The following is a 25,745-nucleotide window of genomic DNA, read 5'->3' as shown; positions in this document are numbered from 1 at the left end:
TACTTCGCAGAGATTGATCATGACCCACTTGAAAAATCTTATAGCTTTCAGTTTTTATAGTATCTTGTATATGTTATGGTTATTTTTTTTTTGGTTTAGTGGTGTATTTTAAATGAATGTAGGAGGTGGTAGTCTAGTAACCCTACGGGGAATGAGTAATACTTGGAAACGTTTCTTGTCACTACAGTGACTCAACACAATTTTATACAATTCGAAAAAAATAAAGATAATAAGTTCTGTGTGTAACTTTTTGTCGTATAATATTATATCGTATTTGTAGATTGGTTGTTAACCGAAGATATGCATAAAAGTACAAATTTTTATTTATATTCCAATTTGTTACACAAGTTACAATTTTCCTCTTCCCGCGCACGGAAATCGTAAAATGAAATATCTATTCCACAGATCAGTCTCGAAATATACAAAATTTTACTACTTAAATACTAGGGAGTAGTCATGCAAAACAGTGTCGGGTTTTTACTACATTTTTTTCTGAATTTCTAATCACTGTTTGTTTAACATCAGAGCAATTACCTTCAACTTTGGTCGGAAGTAAAAAAAACATTCAATTCAAATAATTATCCTTAATTCAATAAAGAACCCTAACAAGTCGCAGAGGTTACGGCGAGACTTTATTAAATTTGGCCAACTGAACCGGATATTGAGATTTATACCCGGCTCGATCTGGTTACCTGGTTATTGTTGTTTACGGCTCTAGTTACACGCATTAAAATGTTCCTGGAGTTTTTGGAGGCTGGATTTTTATAAAACACGGAAGTGGTGCTTGTAGGTATTTCATTTATATGTTGAAAAAAAAATATTTCATCTTCGTTCAAATCACAAAATGTATTGCCACCGAAATAGTTAGATCTGTTAGATCAGAAGTTAGGTCGAATAGCTTTTTTAGAGGCTAATTGCAATTTCAATATTCAAACCCATTTTTGAAATACGAATATCACAGTCAGGATTCTGAGTCTAAGGGTCGATTCTACTCTATGCCATTAGATTTTAGCCATTATTATTACCTTGGCTTTTTTCAATTGCAGTGAGCCGTTACTGCCTTCAAGCTTTGGAATTACTTCTATATTCTATATGCCACATACCGCAAGCATTGAAACTACAGATTAGCCCGTTTAATAATAATTAAGAAAGTGGAAACATTGAGTTTGATTAATTATAAAAAAATAGCTTAGCCATACAAAAATAGGCATACAAATGTCATATTAATTAACATGATGCCATTATAATAGGACTTACGTTTGAAAGCCACCTTGCCTTTAAAAATTAAATCACTTTCCCCCTTGAAAGCAAAAATGAAAATAGACTCCAACCTTTAGTTAAATCTGCAACATTTTCAAGCACTAATGAAGATTTCCTCTGAACTTATTATGCTAATATTGTATAAGAAATGATTTAATTTAACGTCTCAAGTGACGCCTGTCGGACGCCGTAAAGTTTGCCATAAAACTCCGCACAAATCACTGTAAACTAATATCCTATTCTGACATAATTAATTTACTTCAAGTCTGCGGCTTGCTTGAGGAATATCTCGTAACTTAATTTAGATCAATCCTATTCTTTGCCTAATATTCAGAGATTCAATAAGAATGATAAAAAAATAAACCCCTGGTTTTCGAACATAGCGAAAGAAATGTTAGCAGATTGTTTAAGTTAAGTTTTTCGTAAAGATACATTTCAAACATTTATTTCTTTATCTGTTTGATTGTTCATTCATACAGCTAGTTATAATAACTAGACATAGTCAAAAACACAAAAATTTTACAGTAATTATGAATAAATATCAATATGATTAGAGTGAAAATACAAATAATAGTGTAACATAATTATTACTATAGGTGAATTCCTTTTCGATTGGCCGCCACCATAATATGACATACTTGAAATTCATACGTAATTTTTAATTAACAGTAACTTCGAGATAGTTTGGAGATACAAAATGTATTTTCACAAAACTAATACATAATACTTATGACATCGCTTACGACATATTTTTGTATAGAACATGGTCAAACAGGTGGAGGCTCACCTGCCACCCATGAACACTCCAGAAGGCTGACTTGTGCATTGCCTTATAAGAATTAGTACGCTCTTTTTTTTAAGGACCCTAAGTCGAATTAGCTCGGGAATACTTCGGTGGGCAGCTGGTTTCACATAATGATGCAAAAATTGCCTACGCTCGGATGTGGAACAAGCTGTGATGATACGAGTGTGGAACATTAACCTACGATGTACGATGATGTTAGTGTGCAGATGCGTTAATCCGAATAACGCATCTGCACACTCTATGGGAAATGCGGTAGAAGAAGAGAGAACCTACATCTCTACGCAACGTTAGGGATCAACGAGACGAATGTGTATATCTAAACGAAAACGATGTGGCCTTTTTAAACATACTATTGACGATGCTTGGCAAAAACAGTGTTGAAACATGCACTATATGATTAGAAAACGTTTTTTACGTATAGCTACAATAAAAAGTGTAAATAAAAGTTACTTCTATGTATATGAGATGGCAGAAGGGCAACGAATTAAAAAAAAAACAAATTCACACCGAGAGCGTCACAGAAATGGCTTAAAATAAACTTTCTTTGAGTATTATACGTTATCTTGATTTCCACTTATTTATTATTAAGAATAATGTTTGTTTATTCACGTATAGTTTAGTTAAGCCGTGTTTGTTGAGGACGGCTAAACAGCTCAGTTAGTTTAGGTCGGAATAAGTTATCTTGAAAAATTATAACAAAGAATCCTTGTTTTTGATCATTGAAACCATATCAGATTTATTAAATTAAATGCAAGCACTAACTCTTTTCGAGATAAAAATAATACCTATCATGTACCCTAACGTACAGGTCTCCCTAGACGAGTTCTGGGGTTCCAGTACCTGCTAAAGTAACTTATTGAATAAATAAATTATAGTTTTTTTTAATATTATGAGATACGTAAGTAGGTAGATAGCAAGGAAGTACGGAATAACATCTTTTTGTATGTAACAGAAGAAGAAACTATAGGTTTATGTTAATCATATTAAAATATTATGAACCAAATTAGAAAAAGATTCTAATGTAAAAAGATTTAGGTAAACTAAACTAAAGACTCACCGTGTAAAAATGTATTATGTGTAAATTAAATTAATTCCCACTAATGAAAATAATATATTCCCGTTTCAGCCAAATAGTAATTAAAACAAGTCCAACTAAAAACCTGGGGAATACTGGCCTCATCTAAATTAACAAATCAATTTTTGTTTGACAACTCAGGGCCCTCGCCGGGGAGCACTTCAGAGCCGTGTTTAGTAATCGGATGCTGAATTCTTAATTGATACCTTTGAACACTTTAAAGATAAATTACAAATTTCCAAATATCAAATTTTGGTAAACATTTGATGGATCACAATAAACAGTTATTAAAAACAATACATTTGGCTTAGTGAAGTCACTACGTATAACATTTATTAAAGATTAAAGTTAGTGCCTAGATTGTACCAGTGACCCTAGAGCTGGTGGTTTCGCCATACAGCGAGGAAATGCTGCCAGCGTTAAAGGTACACTGCCACAGGGACCAAACATTTTGAATTTGTTTTGATTTTCTTTTTCATAATTGAAATGATTACTTTGTAGGTTAAAAAATTGTAAAAACTGTATATTTGTGTGTTGGAAATAAATAAATTAACAATTATTAAATAATAAAGATTTTCTAAACGTGTGGATGAAAGAGCGCATATCACTATGTTGTATCTACCTACATTGGTACCACCACATCTATATATCTGTAGATTTCAATAAATGAAAATACTACTTCATAAAAGTAACATCTCGGTATTATATTTACATAATTATTCTAAGATTTAAAATGATAAGTACTTAGCTATGTTGATATCGTTTAGAACACGACAACAACGAATAAACTGTAGCCGCTCAAGTTCTATTAGACTTATATTACTATATCAAATTTTAAATTACTTATTGTTCTCAATTAGGGCTAGAGCAATGTATACTGTCACACACACATTTTATTTCTATTGTCTTATTAAAGATAAACATCAGATATCAATCAATTTTTATACCCTTATTTTTCCATTCCACCGTAATTGATATTTATAGATATTATCGTCATTAGTAGAAAAATTCTCATGAAACGACACATGACATATGTCAGTGCTGTTATTATTTTAGGGATTTATTATATTCCCAGTACAATTTGATGTTTATTTGCAATATTACTAGTCTTTATGTCATGTGTAAGAAAGATTGTGTATTATAAGGATTTTACTGCCTATGTATATTATTTATTTATATTAGGTCCTGAACATATGAAATTGAAGTTTTGTTTGGGAGGAACAAAAAGGTTTTTTTTAAATATAAATTAATTTCGTTTGTAAGAACCCAATATTAGGGTTTTGCAAACAACAGAATTGATTCAAATAATATTATAGTCTAAGGTCTCATTTAAAAAATTTATACATATATATAACAAACTTATATCGTCATAAATTTAACCATATTGTTATCTGTGTATTGGAATCATTTAATATGAAAAGATTACTGGCCCTTTTCCAAAATTTGTCTATTTAAAATGAATAATCATAAATCGTAATGTTTTGAACCGGACCAACTTATGTTTAACTTACATTCGGCGTCTACAAGCCAAGTCGTCATCAAGAACCATATAATCTATATTCAATTCACGTCAAAATATCATTTGCAGATCGAAAGGCTTTGTGGCATGAATTTCTTAACTTTGTAAAAACTACGCTCCGTGGGCTATTATTTTTTACTTTACCCTACACGTGATAAGACTTATCGAGAGACTATTGGATCAACTATCAAATGTTTTTATACACTTTATGGCTGGTTAAATTTCATATATATTTTTAAATTTAGGATGAAAAATCATTTATAAATTCTAAAGTATCATGCAAAAACTTTAGGTACAACACGTTCCACAACTGAGCGTTTTTCAATGGATTTTTAAGTATTCCAGAACCAATGCGACTTAGGGTTATTCAAGAAAAGCTTACCATTTCTTAAAAGGCATACTACCCTCTTGGCAACATGAGTGTCCATGGGCGGTGTAATCACTTAACATCAGATGAGTGTCCTCTTTGTGTGTGAATTATCCTTTCTTTTTATAAAGGAAATACCCATTGACGTTAATTTATAAATACATGTAATAGTTTGACTTATTATTAAATAAGGCGTTGAAACAGGAATATAGGAATATTTATATAAAAACTCTTAAGCATAAATAAAGAAAATTAAATCTTAAATCCGATATTTATTACTTTTTTAAGGCTTTTCATTGACAATGGCCTCAAGTAAAATATATAAAATCAAATTCACTGCACTTAGCGCTGTTGACTTACTTATAAACTTATAGAGTTTATAAGTCTTCGCGTTTGTTTTTCTTGCATTAGCCTTTTTCATCCCGACAACCACTTTACATATTCTGGTCATTCACTTTATTTTATTTAGATTTTTCAAATTTATTTATATAAAATAAACGGATTCATGCAATTGTAAACAAATAAATAGTTAACTGATAATTTTAATTGTCTTGAAATTTTTTATGCTTTTAGCGTATCAGCAAATCCGTAAACTCACTTTTTTTAAATACGACCTTAAAAGTGTGTATCTTATTCACAACGTCTAGAATCTTAGCATTTTATTCCATCATAAATATGTTTATGATTCTCACTTTGTATCTCCTCAATAATAAATAAGTTGCAAGGGTTTCTGTAAAAATAAGAAACCAGTCCAAAAAGTATAAAATACATTTATTATTCTATGAAAAACACATGTAATTAGTGTTTACCCTTGTATTGAACAAATATTGTAAAATTATGCTCATGTCGTATTTCATATAACAATAGGCATTCATAAGCTATTCATATGAGACACGAATCCGCCGAAATTAACGCGAAAATTAAGGTACTTGTTGTCTAGATTATTATTCATTCTGGTGAAGCTGTTTGTTTGTTTCAAACTATACACTACATAGAGTTGTTTATCTATTGTTTGGATTGTTCTACATTGTAGGGGAATCTTGTAGAATCTATTAAAACCTACAGTCTTTATTTCATAATAAAGTAAATTAGTGGCTAATTAAATTTGAAATCGAGACTATAATAAATACTGAATGATTTCGTAAATATTAAGTCCTGTATGTAAATACATTTCAGTGCAATTCAGAGTCGGTACTTTGCGTTTGGGTCCATACGTTTTCAACATACGGGAGTCATATAGGCATATATTCTCTGACTGTAAGCCTAAAAAATTCCTAAATATTAAGATACACGAGCTCCAGCGAATCACAATCCTCGTTATCAAGGCTTTGGAAATACATACACTCTTTTTGAAATAAAATATTTTGTTGTGATCAACAGATACTTGCGACGGTCCAATATCATTTAAAACTATAGACGCTGAAACAGAAATAGATTTTCACAGTTTACGCACTAAACAATTATTGTATTAATTAAACGATAAACATATCGTAAAATATAAGAATTTTATAAAAGTTTGGGTTTCCGATGAACAATACTTCATAAGCAAATCAATCAAAACAATATTTCGAAACCGCTGATACTCAAAACCAAGCCTCGATAAATGTTAAAAATGATCCGGCAAATAAAATGGGTTTTGTTAAAACAGATTTTTCGCAACGGATATCAGTTTTACCAGTTGTTTCTGAATGATACACTAGTTAAATATTTTATAAACTTTAATACTTATTATTATTTACTGCAAAGAAGCTATGTTACAAATGAAAATACATTGTATGTAAAATGAGGTAATGTAATAGAATTATTCAAAGTGATTTAGAAGTGTAGTGTATACTTTATTTTGTTTATAGTAGTGTTCTTCAATCGTGAATATGTTTTCATCGGTAAAGAGAATATTTCTATGCTTTACACCTACGTATCGCGACAGCAGGCGTTTTGATCAATCCACTCTTTTTAATAATAAATATTGTTTAAGGGCATGTCCTGTATATCGACGCAGCTTTAGGTCTTGTTTTATAATACGCGACTGAGTCCTAGCGGAAATCTTCATTTCTCACGATAAGATTTTTTGCTTCCTTATAGGGTCTGGTCTTCGACAGACGAAGTGTTGTTGTATCTGTTGATATTACGATGTAAGAAACATATGGTTGATACCAATCTTTGACCGACGGCTCCATACCCACTTTGTGCTGTTCTATATTGTAATTTGATAATGAACACGAAAAAATGTGTGAAATGGCGCAGAATCGACAAAAGCTTTTAAATAAAATAATTAAAAGTTGAAAAAAAGAAAAGTTTCATGTAACAGTAATAATATGGCCAGACTACTCGTAGATAACTATATAAATAACTGTATCTTCTTCGTTGCAACTGTGGTAGTAAGGCTTTGGTTAAAAATTACAATAATACTGTAAAACAATAATAAATTTCGTTTATTAATTTAGTATTTATTTATAATATATTAAATAATTCAACTCAATTAGAAGAACAAAGCCACAATTTGTCAGTCGTGCAGATATGGGAAAAATTTATACAAATGGATGGGTTAGACTGAAAATATTATATATACTCGCCTTTAAGCAACAAATAGTTGTCAGCACGCACAGAACAGTCACGATATATATATTATTCAAGGCATAATTATTAAAACAATTAAAAATATCAGAAAAATTACAAATTACAAAGTCTAACTTAGAAATACAAGACAAAAAGGAATGGCGAAATCAAACGCGGCCATCGATCAAGTCAAAAATTTATTAAATTTTAAATATTTACTTGTATATATTTTACTTTCTTTTGTAATATTAAACCTCAATTGTCTATGTTTTAGATAAAAGAGTTTGCCGAGATATGCCGTAAATATAGTATTATGTATGATGTGGTAGACTTCAATAAATAAATGAAAATAAAAAAGGTAAAAATGATAATGTTTTGTTTTATCGAAAATATTGCAAACTTCAAATCACTCGCGTGAATTGCAAGTTAAGTGCACTTTAGTGTTCCTATTGTTTGCACATCAGCGATTACCGATTCTTATCATTATAGATAACACGCATTTTGCACATTAAAAATTCTCGATACTTCAATTACACCACAAATGACAATAGGTATTCTAAATGTAAGAACATTCTATTAGGTATATCTACCTTCTTACTTTTGTAAGACATAATTGAAAGTACTGTACTTAGGGTTCAACTGATAAATGGCTGGCTGTATAGCTGTATATTTTTAAGTGGAAATGTCCATAAAAATCCTCCGTAATTATGATTAATATTATCGTAAATGTTTATTCCAGTGATGAACAACCGTATATTTAATGTATTTTTAACGTAAGCGCGTTTGACTACAATATTTTGTATTATAGTTCGAAATTTAGCCTTTTTCGTACATGCGATGAAGGAAAACTATGTAAGAAAACTGGCATTTCATAAAAATCGATGGCACAGAAGAATGATCACCTCGTTTCACAGAGCGTAAAAAAATGCGGTGCGGATTTTGATAAGCCCTTTGCAATTATATTGTCGTGTTTAAACGAGGGTTTTAAACAATGAATAAATTAATGTAAAAATAGACAAAGCCCCCCCTGTTTACGACCTAATACCGATCTTGACCACATCTGCATATTAATTAAAGATGAGACTCTTGATTGAGGTTTTTAGTCGTGTGAAAAGATTTTAATCAAAGTTTAAATTGGTGAATTCGTTCTATAAACATAAATAACTGTTTATTTCGAGACAAAATATGCATATAGATGAGCATTATTAGTGGTAGCGGTTAACGGCCAAAACTAATATTCAATCTCAATCCCATTTTAGCCTACTTAGATCGACAATTTAAGCCATTTCTACAGAAAAGCATGCCAATATTCATATCATAGATTGAGTTACCAAACTATTTTTTCAACCAATCCTTCAGAGGACCGATCAGAGATTGAAGATTGCCCTCTGTATGAAAATTAGTGTTTACACATGCCAATAACCTATATGTCCATTTTGACAGTTGCTCAGATTGGCCAAATCAATTCCTATAAGCTATCGGAGAAATTTGTAGGGTTATGGCTTATGGATCGGTATTACGATCATCCAACTTTATATTCATTAGTAAAATGTGTTCATTTTCGTCGTCCTCCAGTTCTCGTGATAGTGATTTGGAAGTTTTAATGCAATTACCCGATTGGGATAGTGAAGTTGTTGGTGATATATCATCTGCAATTGATAAGCTAGCTTACGAGTATGTTTTTATACATCAAAATTTTTGTACAGAAAAATTACATGAAATTGCTGGATTTCCTAAAATTGTTGCCATTGATCGCACTCATTTACGAATTCAATCATCATGTAAGTAATTTATATATTATTTAACATTGTACATTATAGTATGAAGTTGTAATAATAATAAGCAGCATTATTTTCTTTAAGTGACGTAATTGGTGAATAATATCGTAATTGAAAAGTATATTTCTCTTTAAATGTACAGGCTCATGATGCAACAACTTTTGTAAACTCATATAATTAATATAATTCTAGCAGAAACAAACATGTTGTATTTAAATGTCCTTTTGTACATATAAAATAAGAGAAGAAACTCAGTAAAAATTTTAATAAGTTATGTAGTTAAATCTACCTATAAAATTAAATTATTATTTATTATAACCATGTAATGTAATGAAATATTAGTAAAAAAATTAATAAAAACATAATATAAAATTTATTTCATTATATTCTTATATTGTTACGAAGACTGGTCGACTTCAATGTTTCTAGATTTTTCCACTACTTAGAGAACTTTTCAGCAGGCTGTAATATGATTTCTGACCGTTTCAGGAGAGGGTTAATCACATATCAGAAAATTGTAATTTCCATAATGTTACCCTAGTTTTCAGGAAGCTGAAACCTTTTTTCAGTCAGTTTCAGAACATGTGTAGTCGATTGGTGCAGTTTTCAGGAGACCCGTTTTCAGGCGTTTTCAGGCCTAGGTATACCCCTTTGATGAAGGAATATTCTAGACCGAACTTTCTAGGTGTGAGACAAGGACGAAATGATAAGAGAGAGAGAGAGAGAAGATCAGAACTTTCTCGAAACTAGACTGAGCACTCTAGAACGCCGTACAACAAGGACGGAGCAACGTGCGAAAGAGACAAAGAGTGCGGACGTTCTAGAATTGTGCAATCGCTACTCAGTAGCAAGCCCGCCTAGAAAGTTCTCGAATATTGTTTAGAATTATTCCCAGGGATATATAAGCGAGCCGAAACGCGACTAGTCGCCTTTAGTTTTGAATGCGATAACAAGAGGGAAACACCGAAGCGATAAAGTGCGAATAAAGTGATTACAAGTGATAAAGTACAGTGTGAAGTGTGCATAAGTGAAGTAATTAGTGACTGTGTTTTTGGGTGTTATTAGTGCATCTCTGCAATTAATTTGTGCCTATAAATTCCTCATTGATTTACCAAGAAATAAACCCTTGAATAAATCTACGGCATTTTCTATCCGATCCCCTAGCTCGTAACAATATATTACTAATATGTAAACCAAAACCTATAAAATAGTAAACAATACTATGCTAATTAATAATATTCTCTACAACCAATTACTTCCTTAACTTTTCTTTTTTTCAATTAAAACATTTCTAACTAAGACTAGTTTTTCATTAGTTCTAAGTTCTTTATTTCTTAATATTAAATGTTTGTTTTTAAAATTTATATTTATTAAATTAGTCTATAATTTTTGTTTAGGCATATAATATTCTGCTATTGCTATATTTCATTCTTTCATTTTAGACGAAGTTGCTGCGGCAATATCCTGGGACAAGTGGTAGCGGTGGCGTTTAGTCGCTGCGCCAAGCGAATCCACTCATCGTTTTTTCATTTATAGCTAGTGGCGTTGGTGGCTTTCTTATTAATTGTTTTACTTTCTTGTATTAGGTTAAGTTAAAACGTGCATTGCTCCTTAGACAGAGGTCGACCTTTTACCTAATAAAACACATTTATATAACATTAATATGAAAAAACACTCAAAGGCGGGAAATCAGCGTCATGCAAATAAAATAAACCAAATACTTACGGTTTCAACATCCATTACGACAGAGATTATAGTTGTATAATTTATAATATTATGTTAATTTGTACTTAAGCAAACCGCACTTATATTTAGATTTTAGAAAATAGCGGGCACAAAGATTCATGAAGCCATGGGTTGACATTTGTCAGTTGTCACAAAAATGAAACGTTCCGTTCCTTACTAAAATCATATTACCACAAAAAACATAAATTATCATATTTAATAATATAAATAGAGACCTTAAACGTTTATATCAGTAGCTATAACCAAAAATATTTGTTACTATAGATACATAGTCGTACTTATTTTATTTTATTCCAAAAACAGCAACCTTTTAGTATGCTTGAACAAACATATTGCATTTCACGAAACGCGGTCGAGAGGGAAGGATCACGCAAAAGATGACGTCCAATCTATTGTCGAATAAACAATCGGGCAGCAAATGTGTTATATTGGCATGCAGATTGGAGATCGATCTTTAGATATGAATTAATCCCAGATTAGATTTAGATTGAGGATACATTATTAAATTTGGGCGTAAGTGTGCTATACGTCGTGCGGTCCATCTATGGTTTTTCATGTTTTTATGTGTGTGCAATTAATGCCTGCTTGTATTCTGAAGAAAACCAGTACGGCACAGAAGGTTTACCTACATAAATGTGACTCATAAATGTGTCTGTTTCCTATACTAGTTATATTCCCTATACTATATCATATTACCACAATAAAATAATAATAAATAATAATAATAAATGTAATTAAAGTGATACTCTTAGTAAGATTCTTAATTTTACGAATTTGTAGTATCTCCCTAAAATACAAAAAGGACCGTTCGTCGGACCAATTAAAGAAGTGATTTTAGAGTAATCAAAATATCTTATGTTTTAAACGTCTTATATTATGACAGAACTCGTTATAACAGCGGATAAAACAGTACGTATCAGGTAGATATATTCGGTAGTGGGCTGATCAATTTTAAAGAAATCATTGTGTCTATCTCATACCTAATCCTATGTATATATAAAATAATGTATTTTTATTTTATATATACATATTTTTGTTGTATTTATCTTTTTTATTTTTTTGTAATGTTTACCAAAATTTTCATATATTTTATATAAGATAGCTTGTAACAAATACCGTAGATATACTATGTATGAAGTGGTGAACTTCAATTAGAAAATACCGTAGATATAGTATTATGTATGATGTGGTAAACTTCAATAAATATACAGCAAATAAAAAACAATGCTGTGACAAAGATAACACGATACCATAAATTTTTCTTAAGAAATTAGCTTAGACAACATAGTATTAGCCCCATTCACAAGAACTTAATTAATTTTAAATTGTCTTTGTCTTCGTTATCTCAATTAAATTTAATTAGTTAAGATATCCCCAACTGCTTGTTCATGAGATCGTGCCTTATCGGAGGACTGCAGAAAAGCTTAATCGCTACTTTTAACGAAGTTGATTTTTTCAGGATTTCTGTTTAATTCGATTAAGTGCACGGTTCTGATGACTTAGGCGGTGTGTAAACCTTATTTTATTAATACTTTGGTCTCAAACATCACAAAACCAAACAAATCCTAAAAAGAGAATAATCATATCCTTATAAAATATGTTATAGAATATACACGTGTGAAAATGACACGAGAACTTAAGCAGCGATAAACAGATCCATGCATCTTCCTCAAAATCTAGTAGAACGCAATATCTTAGGTACAATTCAAGCGGGCCTCTTTGTATTGAGGAAGTCGCAAGGTTGTTAAAAGATGGGTCATGTTTCATCTCAGTTTTATTACAAAATTGCAAAATATACTAATGCAAATAAAACGAAATTCATTAAATTCTGTGCAAAAAATACAAGGGTTATGGATTCTAGACTAATTCTAGTATTTCTTGGAATCCCCATGGATACAAAACTTCAGTGGTTTCCTCATATTAACGGATTTGCGAAGAGACTTAGTTCTACAGCTTACGCGGTTAAAAAGATTCGCTTACTGTGGATGTCGATACAGCTTGACTTGTTTATTTTAGTTACTTTCACAGCTTAATGACTTATGGCTTATTATTATGGGGTCATGCTGCTGGGAATCTCCGAGAGATAAATTCGAGGAAATTAATATACTTACTTTCCCTCGCCACTTTGACCTCAAATACCTCCTCTTTGGTTAGGAATTTCAAATTCAAATTTGTACAGCTATTTACTCATGTATTTGTGCTTCGATGACCGTCATTCATTTGTTTTTTTTTATTCGGTTTTTTTCTGTTTGCGTCTCTCATTTTACAAAATGGAAAACTTAAAGTATCGCATTATTTACTAGTACAAGTCCCGCCGTGGCACTAGTGCTGCGGAAACGACTCGAAGGGTGAATGATGTGTATGGCGGTCATGTTGCAAAAGAAAACACAGTTCGTTTTTGGTTACGTTTTCGTTCTGGAAATTTCGACCTGCAGAACAAGCCCCGTGGACGGCCTGAGACCCAAGTTGATAATGAAGTATTGAAGGCTATTGTGGAAGCGGATCCATCGCAAACCACGTCCGAGTTAGCTGCAGGCTGCGGTGTTAGTGATAAAACTGTTTTAATTCACTTGAAGCAAATTGGGAAGATTAAAAAGCTTGAAAGGTGTGTACCTCACGAATTGACTGAAGCAAACCGGAATGCCGGTATTTTTCATTGCAGTTTTCTCAAATCTGTCCAGACTATTACGGCTGATGTCTATTGTCAGCAATTGCAAACCATGATGGAAAAGCTAGCGGCTAAACAACCTAGGCTGGTCAATCGCTCCACGCCACTGCTACTTCACGACAACGCTAGACCACACACTGCACAACAGACGGCTACCACATTAGAAGACCTTCAATTGGAATGTCTAAGATATACTCCGTACTCCCCGGGCCTTGCTCCAACAGATTACCATTTTTTTTGAAATTTGGACAACTTCTTGCAAGGGAAAAAATTTAACTCTGATGGGGCAGTCTAAATCGCCTTCACAGATTTTATTCATTCCAGTCCGACTGTTTTTTTTAGTAAAGGGATCAATGAACTACCTATGAGATGGCAAAAGTGCATAGAAAACAATGGTTCATACTTTGATTAATTAAATATATTATATTTAAAAATATTCGACTTTTTGTTCCTCCCATACAAAACGCCAATTTCATATGTAAGGACCTAATATTATGTATGTTTACAAAAATAGTGATAAGTTTACTAGAATAGAACATACGCACAACGCACTCGGAACAAACGCAGGCTGTAATTTTCCCGTACTAGACTATCTAAAGTTAGTAATTCTTTTTTGGGAAAAGGGATACTTTTCTTTAATAAAATACCAGAGGCTTTTTTATTTCTGCCCTTTAATAAACTTAAGAAATGTATTAAAGAAAAGCTATGTAAAAAGGCTTACTATAAAGTTACCTAGTTGAAGGGCCTGAAAGGTCTAAAAGGGCCTGGGACTAGTGTTACACAGGCAACTTCTAATTAATTTGCGATATTTCTTTTACAATAAGTTTTGTGTGCCATTTTGTATGACGATTTGCTATTTTAAATGAGTACCGAGAGTTTTTTACGCTGGCTTTTTCTCTCGGCCTACATCCTCTGTCTTCTTTGCCGATTAGTAGGGATATCTGCGTTACAAATTTAATGACGTGGAATAAGTGATACCTGTATCTTATATTCCATAATAAATATATTTTTTTATTTTAAATTTAATGTTAAACTTATAGATTAGGTCATAGTTTGATACGCAGCTGGTTGCGAATAAACCAACAAATGACTTCAAAATCGTTTTTGAAGTTCGTATTTAAAATTTAAATTGAACACATCACATATGACTTTGTCTTAACTAACGCAAGTTTTCCAACTAAACTGTAAAATATTAAACCAATATTACAAAGTTGTGTCCATTAAAAACTTTAGTTGGACAAATGATTTCCCCAGTGTAGCTCATAATTGTATTAGAAAGTTTTTCTTCAAAGATTAAACTCTTTTGTGAAGCCTGTTCAATTTGTAAACTCATTTTGGAAAAACTTATTCGTTTAAGTATCTATTATGTTGTATATTTTTTATAAAGAAGTTGTCTATGTTCTTTTTTGTATCAGTCGTGCTAACTTCATAGGCCTGGGACTCAAATTACTGTATCTGTTTTGTAATCTTTGCTATTTTGATCGAAGGCATACCGGTTTCCTCAAGGTGTTTTCCGTCACCGTACAAGTTAAAATACGCACAGAAATGAAATTGGCCCACAGCCGAGCAAACAACCTTAGTAATGAGGGCCACATGCTGAAGCTACTAGGACAACAATGCTCTTTTTTATGTTCTATTTCCTTTATATTAAAATATACCAAAACCTCTTGGAACTTTTGTACTTGTGTCCGTGGGTGTTACACTTATATTTCATTGTAAGAATGTTATTATCTATTCTTTTAGGTTTTATTTAAAATAAACGGCTTTTAACGTCTTTCATTGACTTGATTAAGTATACGGTAGTGTACTCGTATAATGTGGCTTTATCCGAGTATAATTCCGTTAGAACCTTATTAGCAATAAACCTATGGACTATAGATTGCAGGCAGGCCTTTATTAACGATAAATGTTTATGGTTAACATTAAACTCTCAGTGAATTCTCTATACAAAGAGTTGCATTTATTTTTAAGCGTGTCGGAAAAATACGATTTACAAAATTCACGTTTACAAAATTAAAAACATCTTGGTTCCTAACACGCGGAAGCCTTACGTAGAAATGTTATTTTTATTTGACCAAATAATAAAAGAAGCGTACATACGTAACGTCTACGGCGGAAGATTGAGTTCACTCGTTCCAAACATGACATATTCATGCGCTTAATGTAATGTTTTGTTTATATAACAGGAGGCTCAATGTTAAGTGATACCGCTCACGGACTCACACATTGCCAAAAAGCTCGCAACTTATAAGAATTAGTTCGCTCTATTATAGAATTGGTTCGGAAATACTTCAGCTGGTTCACAAAGGGGTGAGATGGATTCAGACGTCAAGGTGATACAGATGGCGTTTGACGTATATCAAATACACATACTTAGAATTTAAATTCTGAGAGCTATAAAGCAGTATCAGATGAAAACTGATTCTCTAAAATAAACTATTCAATAGGAAAGTTGAAAGAAAAAAATAAAGAAATCTTTATTAAACACAATTTACAGGATATTTTGATAAAGTAAATTGCACTAGCTTCCACACTATGAATCCCTGTGTTGTGAGCAGCCAGTCTCTTCTTTTTGACATGTAAACAGTATATTACTTAATGCCTTCTACATAACACATTTATATTTAAACTATTTTTGCACAAAGTAAGTTGTAAGTTATTTCCTCTTATTTAAAAAAATCAATATGTTATACGTTGTCGACATACGTATGTATTTATGCGTAAAAAGCAGTGGTGCAACGTAGTCCCTGCTGATGCCAAGGTATTTTAATCTCTACATTCTAAATATTTGTGGCATGTAAGTTATCAGTCATCGTGATAAGTTTTTGGGTCCTAAATATTTATGTAAAATGATCGCTTAATTCATTCTTACTTCAATATAAACATTTGTATGAGTTCTAAGGATAATTTCTAAATGGGTTTTAATACCAAGCATAGTTCGTAGGCGTTCACAGTAGTTATAATATATACAAAAGTATAGAAAATAAAAGTTAAAGCGGTGACAGGGTCTTAAGTTAGCAATAACACAGTAACATCCCCAGTGAATACACGATTTACAAAGTGCTGTGTTTAAAAATAGTTTTCAATTCATACCACAGACTCGACATTCTGAAACCTATTGAAAACACCAAGCTGCCTATAAAGAGGGTTTTCCGTTGCACTTTTCTCTCAATTCGTTCAAAAAGACGTTTATAAGGCGCTGGCATTTCATTTAAAGTACAATCGTATGCCATATGCTTTCTTAAAAGACAGAAACCGTAAAAAGAATGTTTATTGAATAGGCAAGAATACCGCAATTGAACTTGTGTTTAAATGTAGTGGAATGTAGGGATTTTATTCCTCCTACTTATGCAAAGTCTTGTTCCGAAGATGTCAGTTTCCGTTATACTTATCCTATTTGGTACAGAATTTGTTTTATTAACTCTGAATAGAAAAGGCACATGATAAACTCGACTTTCTCGAGTGAGAAGATGTTTTTTCTTCTTGTATAAACGAATAAATGGTAAATAAAATTTATTTATTAAATTCTTATAATCACGCTGTCAAATTTTGATAAAACCAATGAATCGATTCATGTTAATAGTAAATTCCTATTTAATTAATCTATTAATTCTACAGCAAACTTTCACCCACAATTCAGACAAATAGCGCCTCGCTAAACTTGTCAAGGTGTTAATTGACAAACTTCGGTTATTAACTAAATTTAAATCTCAATACGTACGTACTACCTTCGTAATCCATAATTCAATTTCTCAATAGTATCAAGGACTGGAATACTGAATCCGCAATTTAGTGAGTCATGTCCTACTGAAAATTAACAAGCTTCAACATCTTACATTGTGTGTTTTACTGATTTCTAGTACGGTTGATACTACGTGTATAAAATGCAAATATCGACCAATAATTAGTATGGTATTTTAAATTATTTAAAGCAAAAGATATCTAAAGCAAACTTGCGGATCTAATCTCTAATTTATATTTGGTGTTAGCGTAAACCAAAAATAATACTAGTAACATCATACCTAACGTTGGAAATAATTGTAATTTGAAACTGAAAATTCTTGACTCACAGACAAGAAGCATTCTTAGTCTGAGGAACTCCTTGTTTATAATATTCTATTTATTATAATAGTATGTTACCTAAAGTACAGAATTGTGTCTTTATATATATTTATTTAGACACAATTCTGATCACAAAAAAATTATGAAAACGTTATTTAATATTAAACGATTGCGACTTCAAGAGATGACTTAACCAATATCTTCCCAATGTTTGCAACGTTTTGAATGTATTATAAAAAAGTCAGGGTATATTTTGAATTGAACCCTCGAATTATAGTTTAAAAGTAATTTATTATTAATGTATCGCAAACAAGATAATGAACCTTGTACTATCCTGATATAATCTAACATTATAATGGCATCGTTTTCATAACCCTTGTTTTCACGCTGAGTTTGTCATTATAACGTAAGGGGCTTATTACGCCCCCTGGCGTTAATTTACATTAACTTAGTATATAATTTACTCTGGAAAAATTTTAATATATTATTTGATCTCGAGATCTGATGTTCAAGTTAATTTCAATCCTTGGCTGTTCACCACAAATAAATTTTCGTTTCTATGACCACAAATAACACGTTTTGTTCATAAGGTGAGGGGCACCGTACCTAAGTTGCGATAAATATCGACACAGAGGGATAATTCATGCCGTTACAATGGTCCCACAAATGAAAGCGTGTTCATAGCTCTCTTATTATTAGAATATACCTTGCGTTTACAATAGGAATATAACATTGTTTTTTGTTTTTGTCTGTATATAGTGCATTACATAGTGCAAAACATTTGTTTCTCAGAATTTTAATTTAAAGTTTTGACTTAAAATATTCAGCTATATGTGTATATGTAGTAGTTTTACTTAAGACAAATAACAATATCTCTATCGGTCTTAAAAGTAGGATAGAACGTTCGGTAAGCTTAAGTGACGCTTTCTGTAACCATACATTTAATTCTCAATTAATAAAAATATATTTTACATAGTTTAAAATAAATCCATTTACTATGCATCTATTGATAGTTTTTCTAAAGTAATAAATATTTTAGTAGATAATTCAGCCCACGACGTTTAACTACTAAAGTTAATAGAACTTAGTACAATTAAGCAAAAGTCGGCCGTAATAGGAGATCACGTCTCAATCAAATAAAATAAACCCTTATTAGATGTAGGTAACGAAGTCAATTACAGCTTATCCGAAAGCACAACAGTAACTTTGTTTTCTAGACCTTGTTGAAAATACATAGAGATATCGTCGAAACTTGTAATTTTCTTAACTTTCTACTGTTTTAAACTATTCTTATGTGTGAAACAAAGTGTTGGTTAAAAATTATTGTTATAAGTTATCTTACACTAAAATCCCTCGATTTAACGACGAACACCCTAAAGCGTCAAAATCAATCAAGGCTTTCGTTAGTTTAGGTTGACTTCCATACAATACAAATACTCTACATAGCACTACACCCACTCTCAATAACGATAACAATTGAGTAATAAAGTACTTTTTAGGTAAAATTAGTAAAAACTGCGCAGCTGTGTACGTTCTTTTGGGGTTTTTTATCATAGCCCGCAATAAATTCGACTGTCGCAATCATGCAGACTTTCTAGAAAGTCGTCCTTTTGTTTACCAATTGCGATTGCTTGCACGTGTCGACTGTTGTTGCTCATGACTAATAAGTAGGAGTCATGGATTATAATCGACAACTCTCTAAAACGCCATAAAATGCAATGTCTCTTCAGTATCGTTATATAGAATTTACACTGAAATTTAATTATAATACTTAACATTTTGTTTTGTTTAATGGGATAACTGTCACTGAAAATTTGTGTTACTGGTGACAGCAACATAAAGCCGAGTGGAGCCAATTATTGATTAAAGTAATTGTTTGTATTTTTTTCAATCTATGTGAGTTTGAATGAATTTAACGTTTTTATTTGTTTCTTCTAAATTAAGTTCGCGTCAAAGTTTGAATTGGTCAAGCGTTTATAAAGTTTATTTATTACGTTAGTTTAAAGATTAGCTAGCCGTGAAAACAATGATTGTTATGCCAGATCAAAAGTCATGTGTGCAAGATGCACATGCAGAAACTGCAATATGCATATAACTTCAAAAATGTAAGATAAAAAATTATTTTCAGAATGCTGTACTCATCCCTTGTAATAATCCTCGTGATCGGTGCGGTGACATGCTCGCCTGAGCGCGTCCAGAATGAAAACGACCAGAACCATGAGCACGACGCACATGAGGAGGGCCATGTTGCCCCATTGGAGAAGAGATCGCCTCACTATGATTTTGGATTGGGCAAACGGGCGTACAGTTATGTGTCGGAATATAAAAGGCTGCCTGTGTACAACTTTGGCTTGGGAAAAAGGTAAATTATGTAATCTGGCTTTACATTTATTATAAGAATTTACCTTCCCGATATATTAGAATTACTTTCCGTCTGGAAGCTGTATCTCCTAAATTAAAAGAACACAGTGCGCCCCACCATAAGCGCTGACGTCGCCAGACGCAATATGCAGGAAGACTACATCTATAATAAATTAAATAGGCTGCTTAATATCTACCCGCTCACCGTCCACAATCCGTCAAAACCGATTTAAGCTCATGAGACAGCATTAACCGCAATTTTTTTGTTAACAAAACACTATGCAAGACTCCCCATGGCTAATATCTTCTAGGAATGAAGAACCGAGTTCATGGAGAACACAGTCTAATATAATATTTATATAGTATTTATGTCAGGTTTTCTATTTAAGTTTTAAGTTAGGGTTGTTCAGAAATAAATGGAGTAACATTGGAGTAAGTTTAAATTAACAAGTCGGCTTCCTTGTTTTTTATTTATATTATTTTTGTATTCAAACTGATAAATGCACCAACTGTTTTATATTATAATGTATTAAATCATAATGACTGTGAATACGTTATAGTAGTAATAACTAATCTGAATGTTCTAAATGAGCTAAATAAGAAAGAGTAATAATTATCATATTAAGAAATTTATAAAAACTTATACTCGAATCTTTTGTGAATGCTACTGGCACCCGTTATTAGATCTTCCCCTTATCATATTGGATTTGTTTTGTCTCCAGGTCGCGACCATACTCCTTCGGGCTTGGAAAGAGATCCGTAGACGAAGACACTGATTTGGATTTCACTAATGATATTGACCAGGCAACCCAACCAGAAGTCTTTGAATATGACGAAGCGCCAGGTAAACATTACTTTCTACGCTATATCAGTAATAAGTATTTTTTGTATACACTAGTCCTAGGTTCGATGTCTGAAATAATAATTGTTTGAAATTGGTAGGGAGAGTAGATCACTTTAACAATAAATTAGGTGAGAAACGTGTATTGAATGATCAAACCTTACTTTAAGTTTCCTTACTTCTAGACAAAATTAAGATTTCTATCAAATTCTTATGTTTTTTTTAGAGTATGAAGTAAAAAGAGCTCGACCCTACAGTTTCGGTCTCGGCAAACGTTTCGTAGAAGATGAAGAAGAGGAAAAGAGAGCCAGAATGTACGACTTCGGTCTGGGCAAGCGGCCGCATTTATACAGTTTCGGCCTCGGCAAACGGGCTAGGAGCTACAATTTTGGCCTTGGTAAGCGTTTGAGCAGCAAATTTAACTTTGGGCTTGGAAAACGCGAGAGGGACATGCACAGATTTGGTTTTGGACTCGGCAAGCGATCACAGAACTCTGAGGACAGCGAATACTTGGACGTTTAAAGATTTAATACTGGTGGTGTCTCATTCTTCATTTATTACTTTCGACAAGACAAGCATCCTTCACAGTCAAGAATTAATCATAAACATATAAATTAATAACGCTACTATATGTATGATTATGTACTTTCATATGTACATTTGTTACCGACTTATCAGATATATTACTATTGTTTTAATCGAATTTAGTTGCGAAAACCCCAGCCTAGTTTCGTAATTGAATTCCTTCATTAACCACGTGTTTGTTGTCATTTCAATTTTCTATTTGACTTATTGATAAACCTTAATTTTTGTAATATAAGTTGTTGTAGTGATAGATTCTGTAAAATAATGTTAATCGATATGCTTGTAATTTACTGTTTCTACGAATTTTACGGTATCCCATTTTGAGGAATTTCGTTTAGCAAAATTAATTACCAAGACAGTAGCTCATGGTGCCAAAATGATTTTCCTTTTTAAAACCGTTTATGAATTGTTTTATTACTGATATCTTAAGTAAATACATACATTTCCGAACAGTATTGTAGCGTCTAATCTAGTCAATTGTCATAACAATTCGTGGATTCATGAAAACTAAGTATAGTGACTAAGCTGTTTTGATTATAAATGTACATTAAAGTATAAAAATCTTAGATTATTGCATCATTATTTCGTTTTTGTTCTATTTCCCTAATACACCATACTATTAACTTAAGAAAAAATACAGTGAAGGACATGTTAAACTATATATGTAGAAGATAAAATAATGAATTAACTTCACCAGACTAAGTCAGTCATGTATCTGTTCTCTACTGATAATGGACGGTGTGCCCGACACGACACGACAGTCGGACAGGTTCAGCACAGAGACCATATGCGAACATTGGAGGCATGAGACACTTATTCGCTTATATTACTTATTAGCGGGTTACTTGAGTCTTTCAGGCTGTTTACAAATGGTTCGAGAATAACATATTAACAGTTTATTTGAATGTTTGTGTCGGTCTGTAATGAAGGAGAAATGTGTGAAAATCAGGTAATTTTTCACACAAGAGAGTGACTTTACATGAATAACAATCTAGCCTATACAATGATTATGCCTAATAAGTAATATTATGTTGACTGAATTATTTTTCTGAAATATTTTTCTACAATTCTAATGAATAGCTTAAAGTAGGATAATGTTCATTAACTGTCTTAGTGTTCTATAATGTTTTAACACTGTTCGTGAGTCCGAGATACCGCACTTGCACTTATACATCACTACACGAGGTTTATTACCTCAAAAGGTCTCTTTAGGCGTCTTGTTCCTGAATCAAGAAGTTGGATCTCCTCAGTATTCATATGTCTTTGTAGCCTGTTCAAGTGAACTAAGGCAAACCGTTTCGCCGTATTTAGGAATGTATCCACATTAAGATCCTTGTGGACACTTTCATTTTTAATATACAATGGTGCATTGACAATGCCCCGAAGAACCTTGTTCTGAAACCGTTGTATTATTTCTAATTTGCTCTTCGCTGTACAGACTCAAATATGAGTGCCCCAAATATGATATGTCCACAGGTCCCTTTCTATGGTAATGAAATTTAAAAACGGTAACTTCAAATAGTCTTAAGTATAGGAAGGCCCTTCCTGACACGGTCAAATCCATTAGGAAATCGTGGTTTTATGGCTGATCGAGAGAGGCTGGAAACTTAAACGAAAATATATTTGAAATAAAATATTTAAGCAATTTGTTTTTTTTAAGAAATGAACTTGACGAGGAAATGTGCTTTAAAAAGATACTCTTTTATTTTAAATATGTAGATCAAGAATAGTCCTAGAACAGGAATCTGTAACATCCTAAAACAATAACTAGTTAGTCATAATAAGAATTTATTTGCAAGAATATGGTAGAAAAATATTATGGTGGTACAATCTAACCTTCGCTTATTCTGCCACACATTTGTCTTAAAATGTAGAATTTTACATAGAATTTACAAATTACAGTTTATAATAATAATAATCGTTTATTTGCCAAGATAGTGGTACACTGGTTAGATCGATCCATTACAAATATCCGCACAATCAGCCATATATAAATAGGCATGCAAATGTCATATAAATTTTTACAATGTCTTGTAATGTTATCACAAAAACATTAATTATAATGTTTCAAGCAAATAATCATTTTAGAATAATATTTCTTTCCAAAAGTCATTGTATGTACATTTGTCTTGGTCTGATAACTTTTCTCACGCCACAGTTTTATTAGTAATTTTATATAACGATAGAGGTTTTAAACTGTTTTCGTTAAGTACAGTTTGGCATTTGAACATTCCATTATACTCACAAACGCTTTTACTAATGTAGGTAAGAGTGAGTGAGCAAAGTTTGTGGAAATGTCTATTATGTTAAGTTTATTCGAGATGTGTGGGGATGATGAATGGAGCACTTTGTTCGCGTGATTGTGAGTGGGCAAATAAGTATTTTGGGGTTAAAGTTTCCGATGGTTGAACTTTGTAAAATAAAAACATTTCTAACAAGATCTTGAGCTGTTAGCTGTCGGCAATCAATACAATATATGAATATTGCTTTCTGTGTAAAGCCTGATTTGATTGTTGGCAAAACCATATCCTGTGAGGGTTAAAATCATACTGGTGGTATCAAAAATATGAACAAAAAATACACAGACATATATTTATTTATACATACTTCGTTGCAAATAAAAGAAACGCAAATAACACAATACATAAAAGCTACAGGGGATGCAAAGGGCCTTATCGCGATCGCTTCCAGGCAACCCTCGTAAGAGAAAAACTAAAAAAAGAAAAATGATGAGTGCAAGAGGTGCAGAACCAAATGTTATATAAAAAAATATAACAAACAAAAGTGAATTTGAAAGTGATTCATGAATTGCGAATAGCGATTATTTCTTTTATATTGATAAAAGAAAAGGAAACACAAGTCACGATTGATAAGGATAGGATAAGGTTAAGAAGTCTTTATGCAGAGGAGTTTTGCAGGTATGCATGCCCATTCCACGACTTAATGGAGGAGATCCTAAATAAATTGCCACTGAAGGATGTGATGTGGGATGGAATTTCCAATAAACATCTATTGGAACAGCATAACATCTAGTTAGAAGGACCTAAGTGAAATGATTTTTGAGATAAGAAGAGGTTTTGGGATTGAAAAGAATTGAGTTGAAGTTGGGGAGAATAGAAGTTGAATTAGATGAGCGTCACGTCCGAGTCGAATACGACTCATGGTCATAATTCTAAAGACCAAATATGAAACGTATGCAGAAATTTTGCAGGCGTTCGATCTTATCAAGTTGCTCTTCACATAGTTGGTCCATGCTCCATTGTTAACCTCACACACACGCCATTTACTTAAATTTGGATCACTCAAGATTAATGTACAAGCAAAATAATGTGTGGTAAGGACAATGATATCTCGGATCGACATACGGCAACAAACTTAGAATCTTCAATATAAATTCTTGAAATACTTCAACCCAAAATCTCTCTTCCTTTAATGTTCTGCGCAATTCCTTGGCTTATTTTACCCAAAGTTGTGCATCAAGCCCTTTGCGTTACAATTACCTACGTGAAAATTGCAAACTAACCTTTTATTTGGGATAGGGAAAATTACTTTTATGTATAAGATACTCTTGAAAGCATTTTAAACGAGGCCGTCAAGTAAAGCATTGTATTCATCTGTAACGAGGTTATTTGGTACACCGTAATCGAAAATCACAATATTAAATTTTCGACTCTTGTTTAAAATTAAAATTCAAAATAAAAACGTATACATTACTCGCTATAGATGCTGCAAAGTTTATTTTACAATAAAGGTATTTCTGTCGACAAGATACTGGGCAAAAGGATAAAAATGATACGAAAAGGAAAAGCGTATTCATTTAATAATTAACATACATGACAACCGCTGTTAAAATTATTAAAGTTTTACAGAAACCTACCCAATAAACTTACCTTAACATGTTAAGTTTTACTGAAGAAGACTGTTGTTGCCATCTACAGATTAGGCTCCAACTCATATCGAATAAAACACCTAGTCAGCAACAGCGTAGATAGAATTCATAAAACAATGTATTTATAGCAATTTCCCCTTTCCCGTCTATTTATGTTAAGAAGTTTTATATACATAATATGTCTGTCTTACCACAATTAAGCTCGGCGCCGTGAATAGAGCCAAAAGCGCCAT

The 25,745-nt window shown here is 32.2% G+C and overlaps 1 protein-coding gene across 2 annotated transcripts in view; it reads left to right on the top strand.

Moving 5' to 3' along the window:
- LOC123712566 (allatostatin-A) overlaps nt 1-22,192 on the top strand; it is a 40,360-nt gene extending 18,168 nt beyond the window's left edge. For both annotated transcript variants that reach the window (XM_045665732.1, XM_045665731.1), the window contains exons 2-4: nt 19,965-20,198; nt 20,920-21,041; nt 21,265-22,192. In XM_045665732.1, coding sequence (XP_045521688.1) covers nt 19,966-20,198; nt 20,920-21,041; nt 21,265-21,560 — 651 coding nt within the window. In that variant the 5' untranslated portion in view covers nt 19,965 and the 3' untranslated portion in view covers nt 21,561-22,192. The remainder of the gene's footprint in view (nt 1-19,964; nt 20,199-20,919; nt 21,042-21,264) is intronic.
- The last annotated feature ends 3,553 nt before the right edge of the window (nt 22,193-25,745 follow it).

This window comes from Pieris brassicae, chromosome 7 (genome assembly GCF_905147105.1).
Source record: "Pieris brassicae chromosome 7, ilPieBrab1.1, whole genome shotgun sequence".
NCBI classification, from domain to species: Eukaryota; Metazoa; Arthropoda; class Insecta; order Lepidoptera; family Pieridae; genus Pieris; species Pieris brassicae.
The sequence above is the reverse complement of the archived record's forward strand: the minus strand, read 5'-3'. Positions and strand labels throughout refer to the sequence as shown.